This window comes from Capricornis sumatraensis, chromosome 2 (genome assembly GCF_032405125.1).
Source record: "Capricornis sumatraensis isolate serow.1 chromosome 2, serow.2, whole genome shotgun sequence".
NCBI lineage: Eukaryota > Metazoa > Chordata > Mammalia > Artiodactyla > Bovidae > Capricornis > Capricornis sumatraensis.
The window spans coordinates 27063641-27088501 of NC_091070.1; the positions used below are offsets into that span (position 1 = coordinate 27063641).

Consider the following 24861-nt stretch of genomic DNA (forward strand, 5'->3'; position numbering starts at 1 on the left):
ACATCTTCTGGGGAAAGTCAGTTGCCACATCTTGAGGACACTCAAGCAGTTCTGTGAAGAGGTCCATCTGATCTGGAATTTAGGCATCCTGCCAATAACCAGTAAAGAGGTGAGGAAGCACCCACAGTGAGGAAGCGTTCTGGGGAAGAAAGTCCTCCAGCATCAGTCAGGCCTTCCACTGACCACAGTCTTCGCCACCATCTTGGCTGTAGCTTCATGTGAGACCCTGGGTCAGAAACACTCGTTTAAGCCCCTCTCTTACTCTCAGCAAATGTGTGAAATAACGAATGCTTATTGTCTTAATCTGCAAAGCTTTGAGTAATTCACAATGCAAAAAAATTAACACACCATATTATCTTTGTCATAGGGGTTTAATTTTAATAAAATGTGAAAACTAAAAAATCAATGTGAAAACAAACAAAAAAACTAGGATGGATATAATTTTGGATGGATGCCCTCTAATAACCCTGTAGTAGTTAGAAAAGGATTTGAGTGTGTCTTTGGCTGTCTTTTCCCCCTTGGGTTAGAGTAATAGACTGTGAAAAACCAAGTCGAAACCTCTCCATAGTCATGGGAACTACCTTCAGTGCTTCTCTTAGAGCTTTTGAATAGCAGCAAACCCAGATAGATAGCCTAGCAAAAGTAGTCTTACAAAACCACAGAGCCCCATACCTCCTTACTGCACAGTAGGGAGGAACCTGTGCCTTGCTCTGGGAAGAATGCTATTTTTATGTTAACAAATAGGGAAACACAGTGCATGAACTAAAAATTATGGACAGTATCAATCTCTTAACTGAAATAGGCCAAGCCCTAGGACTTAAGACATTTTCAAGCTATTAAGTATAGGTAGCTGGGGAAACTGGTTGAGAAGTTTGTTCCAGTCAGTAGCTATAATTGGACTTCTAGCCCTGGGTATAATCCTTCTAATGAAATTTCTACTGTCTTGTTTCAATAGGCAAATGCCTTTCTCTCAGATATGTGTACAAAATAAAGTTCATAAGGCTTATCCTGAGGCTTAATTGACCATGAAACCAAATTGACTCCCTTAGAGAAGTGTGACTGAAATTCTCCATGTTTAAATGAGGCAAAAAATCTACTTGTCATGCCCTCTTCTGTGGGACAGAGCATCCTAGGTTGGTTCTTTGCAGCTTCAAGGGATACACAGCCCAACATCTAGCAACATCTCAGACTAAACAAATACCCAAGGTTGATCACCAGTACTTTTCTATGAAAGATCTTGCTCAAATGAGGAAAAAGTAAAAGGATTTTAATCTAAAATGGAACCAGAGGATATGAAATGGAGACCCATGTATGTGCCCTCAGAAAAGCAAAACTTAAAGACTGAGAGACTAATTTCCCATAAATACCTGACTTAGAGAATTATCAGTTCAGTTCAGTCACTCAGTCATGTCCTGACTCTTTGCGACCCCACGGACTGCAGCACGCCAGGCTTCCCTTTCCATCACCAACTCCCAGGGCTTGCTCAAACTCATGTCCATCAAGTCTGTAATGCTATCCAACCATCTCATCCTCTGTCATCCCCTTCTCCTCCTGCTTTCAGTCTTTCCCAGTATCAGGGTCTTTTCTAGTGAATCAGTTCTTCACATCAGCTGGCCAAAGTACTGGAGCTTCAGCTTCAGCATCAGTTCTTCCAGTGAATATTTAGGACTGATTTCCTTTAGGATTGACTGGTTGGATCTCCTGGCAGTCCAAGGGACTCTCAAGAGTCTTCTCCAACACCACAGTTCAAAAGCATCAATTCTTCGGAGCTCAGCTTTCTTTATAGTCCAACTCTTACAACCATACATGACTGCATGAAAAACTATAGCTTTGACTAGATGGACCTTTGTTGGCAAAGTAATGTCTCTGCTTTTTAATATGCTGTCTAGGTTGGTCATAGCTTTTCTTCCAAGGAGCAAGCCTCTTTTAATTTCATGGCTGCAGTCACCATCTGCAGTGATCTTGGAGCCCAAAATATAAAGTCTGTCACTGTTTCCATTGTTTCCCTATCTATTTGCCATGAAGTGATGGGACCGGATGCCATAATCTTAGTTTTCTGAATGTTGAGTTTTAAGCCAGTTTTTTCACTCTCCTCTTTCACCTTCATCAAGAGGCTCTTTAGTTCTTCTTTGCTTTCTGCCATTAGGATGGTGTCATCTGTATATCTGAGGTTATTGATGTTTCCCCCGGCAATCTTGATTCCAGTTTATGCTTAATCCAGCCCAGCATTTTGCGTGATGTATTACTCTGCATATAAGTTAAATAAGCAGGGTGACAGTATACAGCCTTGACTTACTCCTTTTCCTATTTGGAACCAGTCTGTTGTTCCATGTCCAATTTTAACTGCTGCTTTTAATCTGCATACACATTTCTCAGGAGGCAGGTCAGGTGGTCTAGTATTCTCATCTCTTTAAGAATTTTCCAGTGCTCACTTCAGCAGCACATATACTAAAAGAATTTTCCACAGTTTATTCTGATCCACACAGTCAAAGGCTTTGGCATAGTCAATAAAGCAGAAATAGGTGTTTTTCTGGAACTCTCTTGCTTTTTCAGTGATCCAGCAGATGTTGGCAATTTGATCTCTGGTTCCTCTGCCTTTTCTAAATAAAGCTTGAACATCTGGAAATTCAGGTTCACATACTGTTGAAGCCTGACTTGGAGAATTTTGAGCATTCCTTTGCTAGTGTGTGAGATGAGTGCAATTGTGTGGTAGTTTGAACATTTTTTGACATTGCCTTTCTTTGGGATTGGAATGAAAACTGACCTTTTCCAGTCCTGTGGCCACTGCTGAGTTTTCCAAATTTGCTGGCATGTTGAGTGCAGCACTTTCACAGCCTCATCTTTTAGGATTTGAAAGAGCTCAACTGGAATTCCATCACCCCCACTTGCTTTGTTTGTAGTGATCTTCCTAAGGCCCACTTGACTTCGCATTCCAGAATGTCTGGCTCTAGGTGAGTGATCACAGCATCGTGTTATCTGGGTCATGAAGATCATTTTTCTGTATTTCTTCTGTGTGTTGTTGCCACCTCTTCTTAGTATCTTCTGCTTCTGTTAGGTCCATTTCTGTCCAAAGGACCATTTCTATCCTTTATTGTGCCCATCATTGCATGAAATGTTCCCTTGGTATCTCTAATTTTCTTGAAGAGATCTCTAGACTTTCCCATTCTATTGTTTTCCTGTATTTCTTTGCACCGATCACTAAGGAAGGCTTTCTTATCTCTCTTTGCTATTCTTTGGAACTCTGCATTCAGATGGGTATATCTTTCCTTTTCTCCTTTGCCTTTAGCTTCTCTTCTTCTCTCAGCTATTTGTAAGGCCTCCTCAGACAACCATTTTGCCTTTTTGCATTTCTTTTTCTTGATAATGGTCTGGATCACTGCCTCCTATAGTATCACGAACCTCTATCCATAGTTCTTCAGGCACTCTGTCTATCAGATCTAATCCCTTGAATCTGTTTGTTGCTTCCACTGTATGATCTTAAGGGATTTGAGTTAGGTCATAGCTGAATGGTCTAGTGGTTTTCCCTACTTTCTTCAATATAAGTCTGAATTTTGCAATAAGGAGTTCATGATCTGAGCCACAGTCAGCTCTCAGTCTTGTTTTTGCTGATTGTATAGAGCTGTATAGATGATTATCAGATTTACAGATTTATTGAGGCTTAACCTGTGACCTTCCCTTGTAGTTCAGTAGGTAAAGAATCTGCCTGCAGTGTAGGAGACGCGGGTTCGATCCCTCGATTGGGAAGATCCCCTGGAGAAGGAAATGGCAACCCACTCCAGTATCCTTGCCTGGAAAATCTCAGGGACAGAGGAGCCTGATGGGCTACAGTCCATGGGGTCACAAAGAGTCGGGCATGACTGAGCGACTAACACTTACTTACTTAACCTGTGACCAATGAGCATCCTCCAAAACTTTCTTCTCATCCTTGAGCCAGTGGACTCTCTGCATATCTCCCGCTGGACTGCCCCTTTTGCACACTTTGTTCATAAAAGCAACCCACCCTAAACCTTAACAGGCTTGTCTGTAATTTGCTACAGCTTGGTGTCCCGAATTGCTGTTTCTCTACTGTTCCCAAATAAACTTGATTTCTGGTAACTTGAGCTTCACTTCTTTTAGATTGACATTTTATTTTCTTAACCAATTTTCAGAAAACAAAAGTTTTAAATTTTAATTAAGTCAAGCTTTTCTTTGCTGGTTTGTGCTTTTGTATTCTAAGAAATCTTCACCTAACCCAGGGTCATAACTTCCCTACTTCTTTCCTAGAAGTTTTGTAGTTCTTGCCCTCACATTTAGGTTTATGACAATTTTAAATAAATTAATAGTCCTTGTTCAGACCTCTCCTTTATCTGATATTAATAAGCCACCGCAGTGTTGGGTTGTAAGTTAGTATGTTGTTGTTTAGTTGCTAAGTCTTGTCCAGCTCTTTTGCAGCCCCATTGACTGTAGCCCACTAGGCTTCTCTGTCCATGGGATTTCCCAGGTGGCTCAGTGGTAAAGAATCCACCTGCCAAGGTGGGACATGCAGCTTCAATCCCTAGGGTAGAAAGATCGCCTGAAGGAGGATATGACAATCCACTCCAGTATTCTTGCCTGAAAAATGCTATGGACAGAGGAGCCTGGTGGGCTACAGTCCATGGGGTTGCAAAAGAGTCAGACATGACTTAGGGACTGAGCCTGCAGTGTGGGGATGCTAGAAGGCTTTCCTCATTGTCCCTCCTCCACTCATAACTTTAGGCAGGCACTGCTGTGCTGTGCCAGATAGGGGATTTCTCACCTCACCCTTCCTCCACCAGCAGTAGACTTGTTCCTTTTTACTCAGAATGAGAATCTTGATGGAGGCCGAAGGTCATTCTCCTCCATGATGGCTTGTTTTTTCAAACTTGTACACATCTGTGTATAATCACCACTCAAAAGTCCTCTTGCTCTCTTTCTCAGTCTGGATCCCACCAAAAGATAAGCAGTATTCCAGTTGCTACCATTACAGATTTGTTTTTTCTGTTCTTAAACTTTCCATCAGTGAAATCCTGTAGCACCCTGTTGTGCCAGGCTTCTATCATTAAACAGTTCTGAGGTTCATCCACCTTGTTTCATGTACTGGTGGTTTGTGGCTTTCTGGTTTCTTTGCTGTGTATAATTCTATTATATTGATATATCAATACCGCAATTTACGAGCGTCCCAGGTGGCGCAGTGATAAAGGACGTGATAACGTGCCTGCGAATGCAGGAAACATAAGAGATGCAGATTTCCCTGGGTCAGGAAGATCCCCTGGAGGAGGGCATGGCAACCTGCTCCAGTATTCTTGCCTGGAGAATCCCATGGACAGAGGAGCCTGGTGTGCTACAGTCCATAGGGTCGCAAAGAGTTCGACACTACTGAAGCAACTTAGTATGCACATAGGCTCCACAGTTTATAAAGACTATTTAAACAATTGGATGATTGATTATCTAATTAATCATCTTTTAATTGTCCTAAATGCTTATAATTATCCTTAAAGTAACATGCCAACGGTCTATCTGCCTTGTCCCTGAGGTCAGAAACCTAAGAGCCATCTTTGACTCTTCTCATACTCCTCTTGAAGTCTAATGAGAAAATTCTGTTGATTCCTCTTTCGTAATTACAGCCACAATCCAGCCACTTCTCCCTATTTTCGTATCTCTTGTCCACAGTTGTGCAACAGGGCTTTTCATTGCCTCATTCTTACCCAAAGGTATGTTCTCCAGGCTGAGCCAGCCAAGGAATTGGTCACAAACGTTTCTCACCCACTGTCAACCTGCAGTGGCTTGCTTCCTTACCTGAGAGTAAAAGCTGAAGTCCTCACCGTGGCCTGCAAAGCTCTTCTCTGACTCCAGCTACCTCTTCAACCATAATTCCTTACCACTTTCTTTCCCTGACACAGCTTTAGCTGCTCCGGCGCACCTGCTGTTTTTCTTTGCCCAGGAGGCTCTTGGCTCACATGGTCCAATACTGTGCTTCCGAATTTTATTCTGGTCTCGGCTCAAATGTCACTTCATGAGAGGGGCCTGCCTCTAATGACCAAATCTAAAAGGCTCTTCCTGGGACTCCCCTCACAGTCCAGGGATTAGGACTTCACCTTCTAAGGCAAAGGGTTCAGGTTCCATCCCTGGTCAGGAAGTTAAGATCCCATGTGCCATGTGGCCAAAAAAACAAAACGTAAAACAGAAGCAATACTGTAACAAGTTCAGTAAAGACTTCAAAAATTGTCCACATCAAAAAAAACATTCTAAAATAAAAGGCACTTCCTGTCTCATGTCTTGACTTGCACATTATTTTTTATCATATTTATCACTGTTTCCGTTAAGACTTCCCAGGGGGCGCTAGTGGTAGAGAACCTCCCTGCCAATGCAGGAGACATAAGAGATGCGGGTTCCATACTTGGGTTGGGAAAATCCCCTGGAGAAGAAAATGGCAACCCACTCCAGTATTCTTGCCTGGAAAATCCCATGGACAGGGGAGCCTGGCAGGGTATAGTCCCCAGGGTCTCACAGAGTCTCACAGAGTCGGACACGACTGAGGTGCCTTAGTACGCACGCATGGTTTCTGTTATAATCATCTATACATCTATATATATCTGTCTCTTCACCACCCTCTTTTGAGAGCAGGGACTTTGCCTGTGTTCTTTGCTAAATCCATTGTGTTTTAGGCCTGTCATGTCAGCCATTTGAGAATTATTTCTGAATTATTGAATAAGGATTTAAAGATATTACTTATCGGTTTCTAACTGTAACAGTATTCAAATGACTGATTCTTTGATGTTAACATCATTCTATTATAAGCCATGATTCTTTTTGTTCTCCCTCCTATCTTCCTTTTTCTTTTCACAGTTATTAAAGAGAACGTTTACTTAATTTTTAAAAGCATCTATTGAGAATTATAAAAAGAGGTAGTAAACATAGAGTACCAATTCAAGATTTGAACTCTTCCACGTTGCTACTGTCTGTTCCAAATTAAGACATCTGGTGATTGGGGAAGTTTGGTTCCTCTCTGTTTGGTTCACCAGCTGGTTGTTCTGGAAAGGCAAAAGCAATTTATTGTTCTTCTTGAAAGAAGCTGGGTGTTCATAGACTTACTATAAAGGATAGATTTGGGGTGGAAGATTTGCTTGAGAAACTGGACACCTCAAGATGTTACTGAGAAAAATGCCTGTTTTTTAAAAGATACTTTGAATGTTATATCTGGGAGCTGAAGGATAGTCTCATACTGCTTGAGAGAGTGTATGTGTGTCATTCCTTCCTCCCCCCTCCCCTCTTTCCCTTGGTAACAAATTCCTACACTTTAAAAACTGTGCTCTCCCTAAGAATTTTAGTGTATTTAATGCATGTAGTACCATATGTTGCTGCAACCAGTTATCTTGAACATTCGTGTGAGTAAGAATAGCATATTCAGTCTCACTAAGCAGGATTAATTTACAAAGACATTAAGTCTCAGTCATTAATGAATATGATATTTGAAATTACACTGAAATTGTAGCAGATGTCACTTTAGCATACCTTCCATTAAATATGTAGCACTTCTGCCCAATTTAAAACAAATGGTTCTTTGACAACCCAAAGGGTTGGATGGGGTGAGAGTTAGGAGGGAGGGAGGGACGTATGTATGTCTATGGCTGATTCATGTTGACATGTGGCAGAAACCAGTATTGTAAAGCAATTAGCCTTCAATTAAAAATAAATTTTAAAAAAATTAAAAAAATAAAACAAATGGTTTCTTGATAAATTGTTTTAAAGCCAATTTTCTGTTAGTTTAAAACATACACACAAATTTCTCTACATTTGTTATATGAAAGTTTTCTGAGAAACGTTCACCTGACATTAAACCAGTGCTTGCTTTTTATCCCAAGATATTCTCTAGGACATATTGGTAATGCATAGGAGTGACTGTTCTTTAATGTCCAGTATAGAACTTTTGTAACTACCATTAGATTTTCCCCATTTGCCATCGACCTTGCCAGTAGCACATGTCATGAGATATCAGCAGTTACTTCTTCCAAATTCTCTGCTAACACCTCTTCCCTTAAAAAATAAGTATAGTGTATGTTTATTATACAGATAACATAGCCTACAGAGAAAGAAATGGCAACCCAGTCTGGTATTCTTGCCCAGGGAATCCTGTGAACCGAGGAGCCTGGTGGGCTGCCGTCTGTGGAGTCACAGAGTCGAACATGACTGAAGCGACTTAGCAGCAGCAGCAGCAACATAGCCTACACCTATTTCTAAAATGCTAAGCGCTTACGATAGAGATAATATAGTATAGGAGTCCCCCACTCCAGTACTCTTGCCTGGAAAATCCCATGGATGGAGGAGCCTGGAAGGCTGCAGTCCATGGGGCCACTGAGGGTTGGACACAACTGAGCGACTTCCCTTTCACTTTTCACTTTCATGCATTGGAGAAGGAAATCGCAACCCACTCCAGTGTTCTTGCCTGGAGAATCCCATGGACGGGGGAGCCTGGTGTGCTGCCGTCTATGGGGTCGCGCAGAGTCGGACACAACTGAAGTGACTTAGTAGTAGTAGTAGGGCTCTGGAACAAGAATACTTGAGTTCAAAAGCCAGCTTTTTCAGAACCTCCCTCCCACCTCCCACCCCATCCCACCCTCTAGGTTAACTGCATGTTAGCTGTGCTTTTCTTATCAGTTTAATGAACATATAGTACTTATGGGATTATATCATCGTTAAAAATTTTAACAGTATAGAAAAAGTACTGAAAAGAAGGCAACATATTCCCTCCATACACACACACATACATACACACACACACTCCAGATACTTGAAATACATTTTTATTCCAAGATCTTTCTTGTGTATATACAAATAAGATGAACAGAAGCATGCATGAATAGGAATAATTTTATTAAATATAATATTTATATATTTTATATAATATTTATTAGTATATATTTTCTCTGAATAGTATTGCATTTAACTTGGGTTTAATTAACAAAAACATAAAATGAAAGAAATAGCTAGAATTTAGGTGTTTCTTTAATATGAGTTCCTTTGCAAATTCCCTTTGAGTTAACCCAAAGAAAAGATGAATGAGATTAAAAAGTTTCAGGTAGCATCCACATTGCTGATTAATTGATGCAGTCAGATGTAGGTTTTTCTGTGGTGATTGGCAGAATCAGACTCCTTTCATTTTATGACTCAACCATTCTTTTTCTTTGGTTGCACTGAGCCTTCCGTGTAGTGCTCGGGTTTCTCATTGCGGTGGCATCTCTTGTTGCAGAGCACAGACTCTCAGTGTGCGGGCTTCAGTAGTTGTGGCACTCAGGCTTAGTTGCTCTGTGGCTTGTGGGATCCTCCTGGACCAGGGATCGAACCCATGATTCCTGCACTGGCAAGTGGATTCCTATCCACTGCACCACCAGGGAAGCTTGACTCAACCATTCTTCAGGGCCTTGGAATCCTCTGCATCCAGCCAGCAGGTGGATGAAGAGAAGGTGAAGAAGGCATCACCTTTTGATCACCTGACCCAAATACAACCATTGCTTCACTACTACTGGCAAAAAGTCATCACAGGCTAGGGGTGAGGCAATCTTTGCTGGGGAACCTGGACTCTTTTCCCTTCTGGGATCCCGTGAATGTCCTGTACCAAATCCCAGATATATCTATTCCTGTGGGCTGCTTCTCATGTCTTAAACTCAGTGTGGAGACCTTGGAAATATAGTAGGCAGCCCTCCTTCACCCTTCTGTACCCTTCACATAGCCATGATACATTTGTCAAAACCAGAATTAACACTGGTATAATACTATTAACTAAAGTACAGAATTTATCTGGATTTAACTGGTTTTCCCACTGATTTCTATTTTTGGTTAAGAATCTAATCAAGAATACCACTAATCTAATCTAGAATACCACCAATCTCTCAGACCTTCCTTCTTTTTCATGGCTTTGAAGCTTGAAGAGTACTAGCCACATATTTATAGGTTGTCCCTCAGTTGAGTTTGATGTTTTCCCAAGAATAGACTGGGGTTATGAATTTGGGGGGCTTCCCCAGTGGCTCAGCAGTAAAGAATCTGCCTGCGTGTCAATGTATGGCAAAACCACTACAACACTGTGAAGTAATTAGCCTCCAATTAAAAAAAAAAAAGAATCTGCCAGCAGTGCAGGAGCTGCAGGAGACACAAGTTCAACCCTGGGGTTGGGAAGATCCCCTGAAGGAGGGCATGGCAACCTACCCCAGTATTCTTGCCTGGAGAATCCCATAGACAGAGAAAACCAGTGGGCTACAGTCCATAGGGTTGCAGAGTCGGACACAACTGAAGTGACTTAGCACTCAGACACACGTGAAGTTTTGAGAAGAATGTCACAGAATGTCATCACATCACATCGGGGGCAAGTGACATCAACATAATTTAGCACCAGTGATGTTAACCAAAAGCAGAGAAATTACTTTGCCGACTAAGGTCCGTCTAGTCAAGGCTATGGTTTTTCCTGTGGTCATGTATGGATGTGAGAGTTGCACTGTGAAGAAGGCTGAGCGCCAAAGAATTGATGCTTTTGAACTGTGGTGTTGGAGAAGACTCTTGAGAGTCCCAAGGAGACTGCAAGGAGATCCAACCAGTCCATTCTGAAGGAGATCAACCCTGGGATTTCTTTGGAAGAAATGATGCTAAAGCTGAAGCTCCAGTAGTTTGGCCACCTCATGCGAAGAGTTGACTCATTGGAAAAGACTCTGCTGCTGGGAAGGATTGGGGGCAGGAGGAGAAGGGGACGACTGAGGATGAGATGGCTGGATGGCATCACGGACTCGATGGACGTGAGTCTGGGTGAACTCTGGGAGATGGTGATGGACAGGGAGGCCTGGCGTGCTGCGATTCATGGGGTCGCAAAGAGTTGGACACGACTGAGCGACTGAACTGAACTGACTGAACTGATATTAGCCTTGATTGGTTTTTTAAGGCGGTATCTTCTGGTTTTCTCTAGTTAAAGTCTCTTTTTACTCTTTCCTTACTCTGTTCTTTGGAAGCAAATAATTAAGTCCAGCCTATACTCCAGGAGAGGAGAGTCATTTATTTTTACCAATATGGATTCATGGCTATTTATTCTTTTTTATCTTATTCTTTAGGTTATAACCCAGTGTTATTTTGCTGCTCAAATTGGTCTAGAGTGACCAGTGGGAGATCATAGCTCTTGCATCTTTTTTTTTTTAAATCACTTCTTTACTTTTGGGCACTATTTGTTGCTTTAGGCTCATCTTCTAGTTTCCCTGTCTGAGACCTAGATTCAGGCCATTTTTCCAAGGAGATCAAAGGGTATTTTTAATAGGGTAGATATTAAGCCTCTCTAATTGGTACCTAACTTCCCTGGTGGCTCAGTGAGAGACCTGGGTTTGATCCCTGGGTTGGGAAGATTCCCTGGAGAAGGAAATGGCAACCCACTCCAGTACTCTTGCCTTGAAAACCCCATGGACGGAGGAGCTTGGTGCAGGCTACTGTCCATGGGGTCACAAAGAGTCGGGCATGACTGAGTGACTTCACTTTCACTTAAAGAATCTTGGAGAAGTTGACTGAGAACTTGAGTTTCACTTCAGTGAAAGTATATTCTCTTCTAAAACATATTGAAGTTCATTTGCTGTTTAGAAATGTATTTTTCATTATGAAATGAAACAATCTTAAAAAAACACTCAATTTGATATGTTTGATATGGGGCTATTTTAGATATTCAAAAATAGGTTAATTTAAAAATACACAGAAACTTAGCAGATAGTTTTATATTAAGTTTTAAAATATTGTATCATTTCAGTGGTTCATTTTTTGTTGTTGTTGTTGATGTCTTTAGAATCAAGGATCCTACCAGTATTACTTGGCATAGATTTTTATAGTCTTCTGACAATTCCTTTTTGTATCCTATTTTTTCCCTTTTATTTTTGGGAAAAAACAACAAACACACTAACAAGTAAAAAGATAGGAAAGGGAGAGGATAGAATGTTCTAAAGGGAACAAATTTTCAAAATCCCTCTCTTTAAAATGAGTGAAATTTAACTTTTTAAAATACGTTTCCTAAGTCTTTCTTTTAGAAGCCTCTTACATTAAGTCAGAATAATGAACAACGAAGTCTTGGTAGTAAAACCCAAGACTTTATCTCTAATTAGTTTGGGTGGTTCTGACTGCATTAACAACAACTCTACTGCAAATTTACTTAAATAGTCAGGAAATGCTGAATCTCATAAACATGGAATAAAAGTTCTTTCCATTGGTTGGATTGGGTGTACTTTCAAATTTGTGTTTCACATGTGAACAGATTATAGTTGAGAGGGGGATACATGTGTTGAATTGGCAAAAATGTAAGATTTCTTTACCAATTACAGGTTAAAAGGAATGGCATTGCTATGATTAGGTTAATCAGAATTCAGTTCTGGGCCTGTGGTCAACCCCGAAACCATGTTGATGCCGCATGGAGAGAGAAGAGGGGTGGTTGGAGGGTTTCCCTCATACTAGATGGCCTCTAGACTTTCCTAATTGCCCTTCGAATAAAATATGATATATAAATGACCCCTCTGCCCCTAATAATAACTTTTGAGGAGTGTAATTGTGGTGGATAACAGGCTGCATAGGGGTTCTTTTACTATTCCCTAGTCCATACAAAGTCTGTGATTAAAAATGGGACCCCCAAAAATGAAAAGTGATGGTTACTAGGTGGCAGCATTGCTTTTACTTCTCTGCTGTTTTAAGAGAAATTTCAGGAAGAATGACCGTTTTCAGTTAATTTTGCATCTTGTGGCATTTGTGCACTTACTTGGTATTATCCTTACGGCATCAAACTCATCCTAGGAGAGAATTATGGGTTTGGTTTTTGTTCAGATTACAAAAGTTTTATGTTTACAAGGAACTTGTGGTGACAAAAATAGAAAAATAAAAATCTTTTTTGGGGGCAGGGGGGGCTCCAGTGAGGTTCTGTGCACATGTCTGTGTTGCTCTGTACTTAGCTAACGGAGGATTCACCTGTAACTTAATTTGGAAGTCAGAGGGCCCAGTAGGAAGAGTGGCAAGGTGAGAAGACATCAGGATGGGCAAGAACACTGGAAAGGCAGGCTTTTAGAATCTGCCTGTGGTGAACTCTTCCTCTCTCCTGTCCACCATATAGTTTCTGTGACTAAACCTGTCTGAATTCAGTCATAAAACATAGAAAAACGTATGTGAAATACCTGCCAAAGTTCTTAGTGTGAGCTAATGAATGACTCAATCTGCAGTTCTCAACAAAATCTATACAAATCTCTTTAAAATAAAGGTCCACTCCCTCTTAAACAGGAATTCTAACTTGGTAGTTAGGGGTGGGGGAAAATGGCCAGTTTTGTGTTTTTGAGCTCCAGAGAATTCTGATGTGTGTCCAGCTGGGATGGAAAAGAGTAGATTTGTCCCCTTCTAAGCTCAGAGCAGCACTTTGTCCACTCTTGATTTTCATGGTGGAAGAATAAGGCTCATGGATTTTAGCCAGTGGTTCAGTACCAGGCTTCCCTGGTGGCTCAGAGGTTAAAGTATCTGCCTGCAACGCAGGAGACCTGGGTTCGATCCCTGGGTCAGGAAGATCCCCTGGAGAAAGAAACGGCAACCCACTCCAGTATTCTTGCCTGGAGAATCCCATGGACGGAGGAGCCTGGTGGGCTACAGTCCACGGGGTCGCAAAGAGTCGGACACGACTGAGCGACTTCACGTTCACTTTCACTTACTGTAGCCTTTTTCCATGTTGGTGTGTGTGTTTGCAATCATCTTGCTCCCTTTTTCTCTCCATCTGCTTATGCTGATGTGTAATTCCTCCTCTCAAAGCCTAATAGGCATATTCTTTAATTAAAGTCAACACTAATATTTTAGTACTTACACAGAAGAAGAATAGCATAGAATTGAACTGAAGACAGGTTCACAGGTTTTGAAGTTACAATTTGAGTTTCAGATCAAACTCTCCCTGTATTTTCTGCTTATTACCTGTGAAAGCATTGGCAAGTTACTCAGTTTTTCTGAGCTTCAGTTTCTTCTGTAAAATGGTGATAAAAATGCCTATTTCATAGGGTTAAATGATTAAGATTTAAAAAAAATACTAGATGTAAGTTTCCAGCACACAGTCTAGCATTTGTTGAACTCTAATTATGATTGTTTTCTTTTCTACAAGCCTCTGTCGTCCTAGCCCACCTTGCTAGTTGTTTCAGTATTATTGTCGTTACATTATTAATGTGGACTGTGTTGTTGTTAAAGACCATCTCTGAATGACTTTTCTCATTTAGCTTCTCCCTACATTTAGGACATTAGCTGAATCTCTGCATTTTACCGTCATCAGAGTTCCTTGTGGTCAGTGGGCAATATTAAGTATCAGCCGTGGGGAATTTGGTTTTCTGACCCAAGTCTGATAAATTTTTTCAAAAGAAAACGAGTCCTTTATCCAACATATAGTTTAAATACAACTGTTATTCTTTAGTAGAAAAATGTAGTAGTATTTGTTGCTTATGTTGTCAAATCTTTCAAGTATGATGAACATTCATACCAGAAAGATAGAAATGCATCTATTTCTAAACATGCTCCTCATTTCTGACTTCCTACACAATAATACATGGCCAAAGATTTTTAGTATAGTGCCTTTTGTAATCAATAGTTTCTAAATAGGTATAAAATGTGTGTTTTCTTTTAATACTTTTTTTCATCTTGTTTAAATGGGAAAGAAAGCTACTTCCTCTTCCATTATCACCTTCCCTTGTGGCTCAGCTGGTAAAGAATACGCCTGCGATGCAGGAGACCTGGGTTCGATCCCTGGGTTGGGAAGATCCCCTAGAGTAGAGAAAGGCTACCCACTCCAGTATTCTGGCCTGAAGAATTTCATGGAGTGTATAGTCCATGGGGTCACAAAGAGTTGGACACAACTGAGCGACTTTCATTTCCATTATGGAATTATTTAGAAAAAGCAAAATGATAGGATACCAAAAGAGGAACTCCCCAGGTCATTAGGTGCCCAATATGCTACTGATCAGTGGAGAAATAACTCCAGAAAGAATGAAGGGATGGAGCGAAAGCGAAAACAATACCCAGTTGTGGATGTGACTGGTGATAGAAGCAAGGTCCGATGCTGTAAAGAGCAATATTGCATAGGAACCTGGAATGTCAGGTCCATGAATCAAGGCAAATTGGAAGTGGTCAAACAAGAGATGGCAAGGGTGAATGTTGACATTCTAGGAATCAGCCAACTAAAATGGACTGGAATGGGTGCATTTAACTCAGATGACCATTATATCTACTACTGCGGGCAGGAATCCCTCAGAAGAAATGGAGTAGCCATCATGGTCAACAAAAGAGTCCGAAATGCAGTACTTGGATGCAATCTCAAAAACGACAGAATGATCTCTATTCGTCTCCAAGGCAAACCATTCAATGTCATAGTTATCCAAGTCTACGCCCCAACCAGTAACGCTGAAGAAACTGAAGTTGAACGGTTTTATAAAGACCTACTAGCCTTTTAGAACTAACACCCCCAAAAGATGTCCTTTTCATTATAGGGGACTGGAATGCAAAAGTAGGAAGTCAAGAAACACCTGGAGTAACAGGCAAATTTGGCCTTGGAATACGGAATGAAGCAGGGCAAAGACTAACAGAGTTTTGCCAAGAAAATGCACTGGTCATAGCAAACACCCTCTTCCAACAACACAAGAGAAGACTCTACACATGGACATCACCAGATGGTCAACACCGAAATCAGATTGATTATATTCTTTGCAGCCAAAGATGGAGAAGATCTATACAGTCAGCAAAAACGAGACCGGGGGCTGACTGTGGCTCAGATCATGAACTCCTGATTACCAAATTCAGATTCAAATTGAAGAAAGTAAGGAAAACCGCTAGACTATTCAGGTATGACCTAAATCAAATGCCTTATGATTATACAGTGGAAGTGAGAAATAGATTTAAGGGCCTAGATCTGATAGATAGAGTGCCTGATGAACTATGAAATGAGGTTCGTGACAGTGTACAGGAGACAGGGATCAAGACCATCCCCATGGAAAAGAAATGCAAAAAAGCAAAATGGCTGTCTGGGGAGGCCTTACAAATAGCTGTGAAAAGAAGAGAGACGAAAAGCAAAGGAGAAAAGTAAAGATATAGGCATGTGAATGCAGAGTTCCAAAGAATAGCAAGAAGAGATAAGAAAGCCTTCTTCAGTGATCAATGCAAAGAAATAGAGGAAAAGAACAGAATGGGAAAGACTAGAGATCTCTTCAAGAAAATTAGAGATACCAAGGGAACATTTCATGCAAAGATGGGCTCGATCAAGGACAGAAATGGTATGGACCTAACAGAAGCAGAAGATATTAAGAAGAGGTGGCAGGAATACACGGAAGAACTATACAAAAAAGATCTTCATGACCCAGATAATCATGATGATGTGATCACTAATCTAGAGCCAGACATCTTGGAATGTGAAGTCAAGTGGGCCTTAGAAAGCATCACTACGACCAAAGCTAGTGGAGGTGATGGAATTTCAGTTGAGCTGTTTCAGATCCTGAAAGATGATGCTGTCAAAGTGCTGCACTCAATATGCCAGCAAATTTGGAAAACTCAGCAGTGGTCACAAGACTGGAAAAGGTCAGTTTTCATTCCAATCCCAAAGAAAGGCAATGCCAAAGAGTGCTCAAACAACTGCACAATTGCACTCATCTCACATGCTAGTAAAGTAATGCTCAAAATTCTCCAAGCCAGGCTTCAGCAATACGTGAACCGTGAACTTCCAGATGTTCAAGTTGGTTTTAGAAAAGGCAGAGGAACCAGAGATCAAATTGCCAACATCCGCTGGATCATGGAAAAAGCAAGAGAGTTCCAGAAAAACATCTATTTCTGCTTTATTGACTATGCCAAAGCCTTTGACTGTGTGGATCACAATCAACTGTGGAAAATTCTGAAAGAGATGGGAATACCAGACCACCTAACCTGCCTCTTGAGAAATCTGTATGCAGGTCAGGAAGCAACAGTTAGAACTAGACATGGAACAACAGACTGGTTCCAAATAGGAAAAGGAGTACGTCAAGGTTGTATATTGTCACCCTGCTTATTTAACTTATATGCAGAGTACATCATGAGAAAGGCTGGACTGGAAGAAACACAAGCTTGAATCAAGATTGCCGGGAGAAATATCAATCACCTCAGATATGCAGATGACACCACCCTTATGGCAGAAAGTGAAGAGGAGCTAAAAAGCCTCTTGATGAAAATGAAAGAGGAGAGTGAAGAAGTTGATTTAAAGCTCAACATTCAGAAAACAAAGATCATGGCATCCAGTCCCATCACTTCATGGGAAATAGATGGGGAAACAGTCGAAACAGTGTCAGACTTTATTTTTGGGGGCTCCAAAATCACTGCAGATGGTGACTGCAGCCATGAAATTAAAAGACGCTTACTCCTTGGAAGGAAAGTTATGACCAACCTAGATAGCATATTCAAAAGCAGAGACATTACTTTGCCAACTAAGGTCCGTCTAGTCAAAGCTATGGTTTTTCCTGTGGTCATGTATGGATGTGAGAGTTGGACTGTGAAGAAGGCTGAGTGCTGAAGAATTGATGCCTTTGAACTGTGGTGTTGGAGAAGACTCTTGAGAGTCCCTTGGACTGCAAGGAGATCCAACCAGTCCATTCTGAAGGAGATCAACCCTGGGATTTCTTTGGAAAGAATGACGCTAAAGCTGAAACTCCAGTACTTTGGCCACCTCATGCGAAGAGTTGACTCATTGGAAAAGACTCTGATGCTGGGAGGAATTGGGGGCAGGAGGAGAAGGGGACGACCGAGGATGAGATGTCTGGATGGCATCATGGACTCCATGGACGTGAGTGAACTCTGGGAAATGGTGACAGACAGGGAGGCCTGGCGTGCTGCGATTCATGGGGTCGCAAAGAGTCGGACACGACTGAGCGACTGAACTGAACTGAAGTGAAGTGAGGGTGTCCTTCAGATTTCATATTCAAACTTGGTCAATTCAAGAATAAGAGGAATGCCTAATTGCAGTTTGATGTATTTTGAATGTACTTTATATATAGAAATAACACTTTGTTGGGTTTATTTTAATAGGAAGTAACATAAAAGAACATTTTGATTGATAAAGATTACTTAAATCTTACTAAGGCAAAAGCCCCAGAAGAAATACTTAATGTTTAGGGATGTTGTTAACAAGTAAATCAGCTCTCTATTATCTAAGGACTGTTCCTCAGATTAGAGATTAATGAGCATTTTCTATCTAATGTGTTTCAAGATGGCTTAATGAAAACTTTTTAGCCAACACGGCTTTAGACTCTACTGAACTTCCTTTATCTGGACTTTTCCCCCCTGTCTCATCTCAGTATTGGGAAAGTACAAAGTGCAGTGTGAATTAAGAGGTGGTGGCAGTAACTGCCTTCCCTTCTCTTTTCTGTTCTGTTCTCTTTGGGCTTATCTTCATTTCTCCTCCCTATTCTTTGCTCAGTATTCTTTTCTGTTCTTTTCTATTTGTGCCCTTTTTCATTTGTGTGTGTGCATTAGTATAAGAAAGGCGTCCTCAGCTCTCACTAGCCTGTTGAGATCTAAAATGCTAACTTAGCTTCCTTTTATGTATCTAACAGAAACAAATAGAGAAAATATTAAAATTATGGTTAATCTTATTTGTTCTCTTTGTATGTTTTTGTTAGGTTGAACCACGTGAAGTTGTCAATATTGTTTTGATCTCCAGAAATAGATTGAACCTTATACTTCAGTTAGTAGCCTGCAGCAAAAGATTTGAAAAGGGATTGGATGAGAGCCTGAGTAGGAGAACTGGATATTCCCCAGAGATTCTGGCTTAGGTAACTGAGTAGATGAGAGTGTTGTTATGGTGCCAATACCATCGACCAACATGGAGAACATTGAAAAGCATAATTTGGTTTTATTTTTAAGGAGAATGTTTCATGGAGGGGAAGCATAAATAATCAGTTTAACTTGGAGTTGTAGTGGGATTCAAGGAGAGATGGCTAGTTGACACTTGGAAAAATGGACTTGTAAATAGATGAGCTCATTGGCATGTAGGTGGCACTTGAAAACATGAATTTCAATGAGGTTACTGAGTGAGAAGAAAAGAGAGACTATGGCTTATCTTGAGAGTGGGAAGAGGATCATGCCAAAAAAAAAAAAACCAACCTTCAGATAAGGGCATACATAGAAGTAAAAGGTTTATTTATCATTTTACAGTGATTCATTAGTATGTAAAATTAGGATTAACTGTGTAACCTTGGAAGCTATATTTCAAATATGGCTCATTTGCATAGGCATATTAATGTGTTAAAACGTAAGTCAGAGGTTTTCATCTTTTCCCAAGGAGATTAAAGTAATATATTACTATTTGTGCCTGTGGGCAAATGAATATAAACTCTATAATATTGAGAGCATTGTGGGATCTACCTGTCTTCTAATATCTTTCTCTTTTTTTTGAAGCACTATACTTCATTTAAACAGTGTGTCAGGTGGAACACTAGTGAGATTGTTACCATTACTGCTGTCTTAAAATGTTGGTTTGCTGTAGCATTCCATCTGGGGCCCACTCTGCCTGCATCGATCCCAGAATCCTTTGGATTAAAGCCTTGCAGGGGACTGTTCCAATGCGAAACAGACTCTGGGCAACACTGTTGGGGGAGGAGTACAGCACGGCTGTATTGCTTGGGGGTAGCAGTGCACAGCCATAGTGCTATAACTTACTGTTAACGTCAAAGTCGCATTCAGCTTCCTTATTGTTTAAAATTCTCATCAATCTGATATTTCATATGCAGAGATCAATATGAAACAGTAGCAAAGAATTGTTTCTTTTGTAATCTTATTAACACTTTGATTATTTCAAGAATGGGTAGTTGTTTTTTATCTGGAATTTAGAAGGATTTTTTACTTGAAGTGTGTAGGCAGTATACTCTTAAAGTGAACACACGTTTTAGGATGTAGTTGAATAGCTTGTAGTAAAAAAAAAAAATTATGTTAAATAATGTTTCTTTCACAAACATAAAGTCTTTTTATTTCCTTTTTGTGCTTTATTTAAAGTACTGCTAAAGAATGCCATTATGTTACTAATTTCCATAAGCAGAGCTCTCCCTGCAAACATACAGACATATGACATATCATTTTAGGTTTATTCTGCTTCTCCTGGAGCTCTTCAGCTCTTTATGCATGAAAGCCGAATCAATTATTCATTCATTGATTCAGCAACCATATTGATAACAAAAAAGCAAGAAAGTCAGGTAAAATCAAGTTTTTCAAAAATATTGAGTGAAAAGAGCAAATTGTAGCAAAGATACATATAAATGTGATGCCATTTTTAGAATTTCTTAATCATAGAAGTTGTATCTGTCGTTTCATTTCTTTAATAAAAAACTGAGGCAAATGTGGCAAAATGTTAACATCTGTTAAATCTAGGTAATACAGTATTTGAGTATGTTTCCTTTTTTCTACACTTCTTTGTACATTTGAAATAGTTCATAATTAAAGCATTTTTAATTTTTTATTTAACAAAATGGGCAATATGATAGGGAGTGACCGGCCACTTTAGGTTGGTTGATCAGGGAAGTTCTCTCTGGGGAGGTAACATATTGAGACCTGAATAACAGGCAGGAGTTACTCACACAAAAAATGTATAGATAGTATTCCAGACAGAGAAGCAGCTACTGCCGCAGTCCTGAGACAGAAGCATGACGCGTTCAAGGAGAGAAGGCCATTTAACCTATCTGGTTTTAAAACCAACAGTTATACTCTGGAGGTAAATGGTCTTCTAGTCTCTGAATACTTAAAGGAAGCTCAGCATTTTCAGACTTAGCTTATTCTTATACAGAGTTGTTCCGTGCAGGGACTTACAGCCTAATTGTGATAATGACATATCAAAAGCACACAGAAGCTGGCCTAAGGAGTTTCTCAGTGGTCAGGTCAGAGACAGTTTGAGCGCCAACAACTTAAGGAAGTGATCACAGTTGTTATTATGAGCCTCTGTGATGTGATGCAATAAGAAGTCCCCAGCATCACATAACGGAGAAGGCGATGGCCCCCCACTCCAGTACTCCTGCCTGGAAAATCCATGGACGGAAGAGCCTGGTGGGCTGCAGTCCACGGGGTCGCGAAGAGTCGGACACGACTGAGCGACTTCACTTTCACTTTTCACTTTCATGCATTGGAGAAGGAAATGGCAACCCACTCCAGCGTTCTTGCCTGGAGAATCCCAGGGACGGGGGAGCCTGGTGGGCTGCTGTCTATGGGGTCGCACAGAGTCAGACACGACTGAAGTGACTTAGCAGCAGCAGTAGCAGCAGCATCACATAAACTGTATCCCTGATAACAATGTTAAACTGGAATCTAATCTCAAAGAGGAGACAATTAGAAAAATCTAGAATATAGGACATTTTATGAGACAACTGGCCGGACTTTTCAAAAAATTCAGTGTTAAGAAAACAGAAGATTGGGGAGGTTCTCTGTGTCAAAGTATTTAGAAGTGAAATGATATTTTGTCTGCAGTTCACTTTCAAATAGCTCATCAAGAATGCGTGTGTTTGTGTTTATAGAGATAGAAGAAAGCAAGTTGGTGATCCTCGGAGGTGAAAGACTGTGTGTATGTGTGTGGGTGTCCATTGTACTATTCTTTCAACTTTTGTAAGTTTTAAAGTATTCAAAATTTAAAGTTGGAGAAGGTGCTTATTCTTTTGAACCTCAATCCAACTTTTAATATATTTTGCCTGTTGGTTTAATTGTGCTGTTTGGAGCCACTCTGATGGTTTGAATTCTCCACCATGTGGTGTTAGTGTTATTGGTAATGGTAATCCTTGTCATTTTTATGTAACATTTGTTGAATGTGCACCATGATCTGCCAGACACATTATTTCAGTTAATCTTTCTAACCACTCTTGAGTTCATATTCATTTCTCCTTGTAAAGATGAAAAGACAGCTTAAAAGCTATCACTAAAGCAACAGAAAAAAAAAAAGCATTTCACCTTAAGAATGAAAATGTGAATTTGTGAGGCTGGCAAGAATATCCATTTGGTGAAACCAAGATAGAAAAACTTGGGATAAAGTCACTAGACTTTATGCATATTTTTCTGGCCTGAAACTTGTTCTATATACAACCTACCATTGAGAAGCAATCTAGCGTGGTGGTAAAGGTCACCGTTCTTGAAGCCAAAATACCTGGGTTCAAATTCCAGCTCCACCATTTGCAAGCTGCTCCTGCCTGAGAAGCACATCTCTCCAATTCCTACTGGGTACCTCTATTAGTTTTTTTTTTTTTTAATCACTGCTGTAACAAATTACTGCAAAATTGGTGGCTTGAAATGACATAAATTTTTTTATAGCTCTGGAAGTCAGAAGTTCAAAGTGGGTCTCACTGGGCTAAAATCAAGGATCAGCAGGGTTGCAGTTTCACGTGGAGGCTCTAAAGGAAGCTATTTCCTTGCCTCTTCCACTCTCTAGAGGCCACCCAATTATTGGCTTCCCTCACCCAAATCAGTAATGTATCTCTCTGACCTTTCTTCCACAGGAACATCTCCCATTGATTCTCATATTCTGCCTGCTTCTACTTTTAAGGGCACTGGTGATTACTTTGGGTTCACCCAGATAATCCTCAATAATCTATTTTAATATCAACTAATTAGCAACCTTAATTCCATTTACAACCTCAATTCATCTTTGCCATGTAACCTAACATTCATAGGTTCCTGGGATGAAGGCATGAACGTCTTTGAGGGACTATTTTTCTGCCAACACATCTGTGTTAGATTCTATAACTATAAGGTAGCTGGGGCCAGGAGAAGATGATCCCAAAGTAGAGATCCTGGCTAATGCTGAGGACCATGAGTAGGACCAATAATTAGGTTTGAGCTGAAAGGAATTACTAAGCAATGTATGTACATGTACATACATTTTTATAATCTCTTACTGGCAGTAGATTCAGTATATAAAAAGTGGTTGAATTACAAGGAAGCAGCGGAGTTTTAGTTACATCATGGTAGGGGAATGATTAAAATATTAGATTTTATTTCTGTTTTCTTGTGCCAGCTCTCAGAGGGAAATGTTCTTGATTTAATTACAATGTAGAGACGCTTTGGGTTTAATTTCAATTTTTGTTTTTATTACAGATTTTTGCTACCCTTGGATGCACTCCTGATATGGAGAAGATTGAAGAACAATTTGCCAACTTGAACATTGTTAAACGTTCCTCAGAAACTAAAGAGCCTACTTACCTGCTTGGCATAGACACATCAAAGACTGTACAAACAGAAAAAGGAAGCTTGGTTGCTGTTTTATGTTCTAATGGATCAATCAGAATATATGATAAAGAAAGGTTAAATGTAATACGAGAATTTAGAGGATCTCCTGGACTTAATGGAGTCAAGTTTGCAAATTCCCATGACAGTGTGTATTCCTCATGCACTGATGGCACTGTAAAGTGTTGGGATGCTCGACTGGCCAGCGGAAAGCCTGTCCAGCTGTTCAAGGGTTACCCTTCCAATATTTTTATCAGTTTTGATATCAGTTCTAATGATCATGTCATTTGTGCTGGTACAGAAAAAGTTGATGATGATGCATTGTTGGTATTTTGGGATGCCAGAATTAATTCTCAGGACTTGTCTACTACCAAAGAGCCACTTGGTGCATATTCAGAGACACATAGTGATGATATCACTCAAGTATGTTTCCATCCCAGTAATCCAAACATGGTAGTCTCAGGTTCAACTGATGGCCTGGTAAATGTATTTGATATTAGCGCAGATAATGAAGATGATGCACTGGTCACAACCTGTAACTCAGTTTCATCAGTAAGCTTTATTGGTTGGTCTGGGAAAGATTATAAACAGATTTACTGCATGACGCATGATGAGGGATTTTGTTGGTGGGATCTTAATCATCTGGATACAGATGAACCAATTACATGTTTGAACATTCCAGATGTCAGAGAAGTAATTAACGTGAAAGAAGGGATTTTGGACTATTTGATTGGTGGCCTATATCATGAAAAGACAGACAAATTATTTGTTGTTGGAGGGACAAACACAGGAATCATTCACATAATGAGCTGTATGACATCAGGATTGGTCCATGTGACCAGCCTTCAAGGAGGGCATGCTGCTACAGTCCGGTCCTTCTGTTGGAATATGCAGGATGATTCTTTGCTAACTGGAGGAGAAGACGCACAGTTGTTACTTTGGAAACCTGGAGCAGTAGAGAAGACATTTACAAAGAAAGACAGCATGAAAATAGCATCCTCTGTATACCAGCGAGTTCGCGTTCACAGTAATGATTCTTATAAGAGAAGGAAAAAGCAATGATGTTACATTGGGCATTTACTTGATAGGTTTTATAGTTGCAAATAATTATTTCTGTGTACTACCTGTGGTAGACATATAAAAGCTCAAATATAAATAAAAGCCAGTTAGCAAACAATCCTGGGAAAATGCTGAGAATGGTTTAATTCAAGTCTTCGTGTATTCTAAAATTATTTTTTTAAAGCTGCCAGTTGAGTATATAATCAGTGAGTTGAAAGTAAAATTACATTCCTCATTTTAAAAACCCATCTGTTGAATTAGTAAATGTTGGGTTTGAAGAAATAACTTTGATAAGGGTTTTTTAGAAGTAGACGGCTGGTGTGACTTTTAAAAACAGGTGGTTTGGGTTGTGTTTTTTAAGCTCAATTTTTAACTTGTTAAATCATCTTTATTATTTATAAACCCAAATAAGACTTTTTTCTTTATTTGAGAAGCCCCTACTTGCTTAATACATGTAGATTACACTAGCATTGTAGTTGAGTCGCAAAATCATGTTCAACTCTCTGCGACCTCATGGACTGCAGCACGCCAGCCTTCCCTGTCCTTCACTGTCTCCCAGGGTTTGCTCAAATTCATGTTCATTGA

General features: G+C 40.1%; 1 protein-coding gene across 2 annotated transcripts in view; it reads left to right on the forward strand.

The window, feature by feature from the left end:
* The window catches only part of WDR89 (WD repeat domain 89), a 48210-nt gene extending 23846 nt beyond the window's left edge, over positions 1-24364 (forward strand). For both annotated transcript variants that reach the window (XM_068966081.1, XM_068966082.1), the window contains exon 3: positions 23089-24364. In XM_068966081.1, the coding sequence (XP_068822182.1) occupies positions 23119-24279 (1161 nt within the window). In that variant the 5' untranslated portion in view covers positions 23089-23118 and the 3' untranslated portion in view covers positions 24280-24364. The remainder of the gene's footprint in view (positions 1-23088) is intronic.
* The last annotated feature ends 497 nt before the right edge of the window (positions 24365-24861 follow it).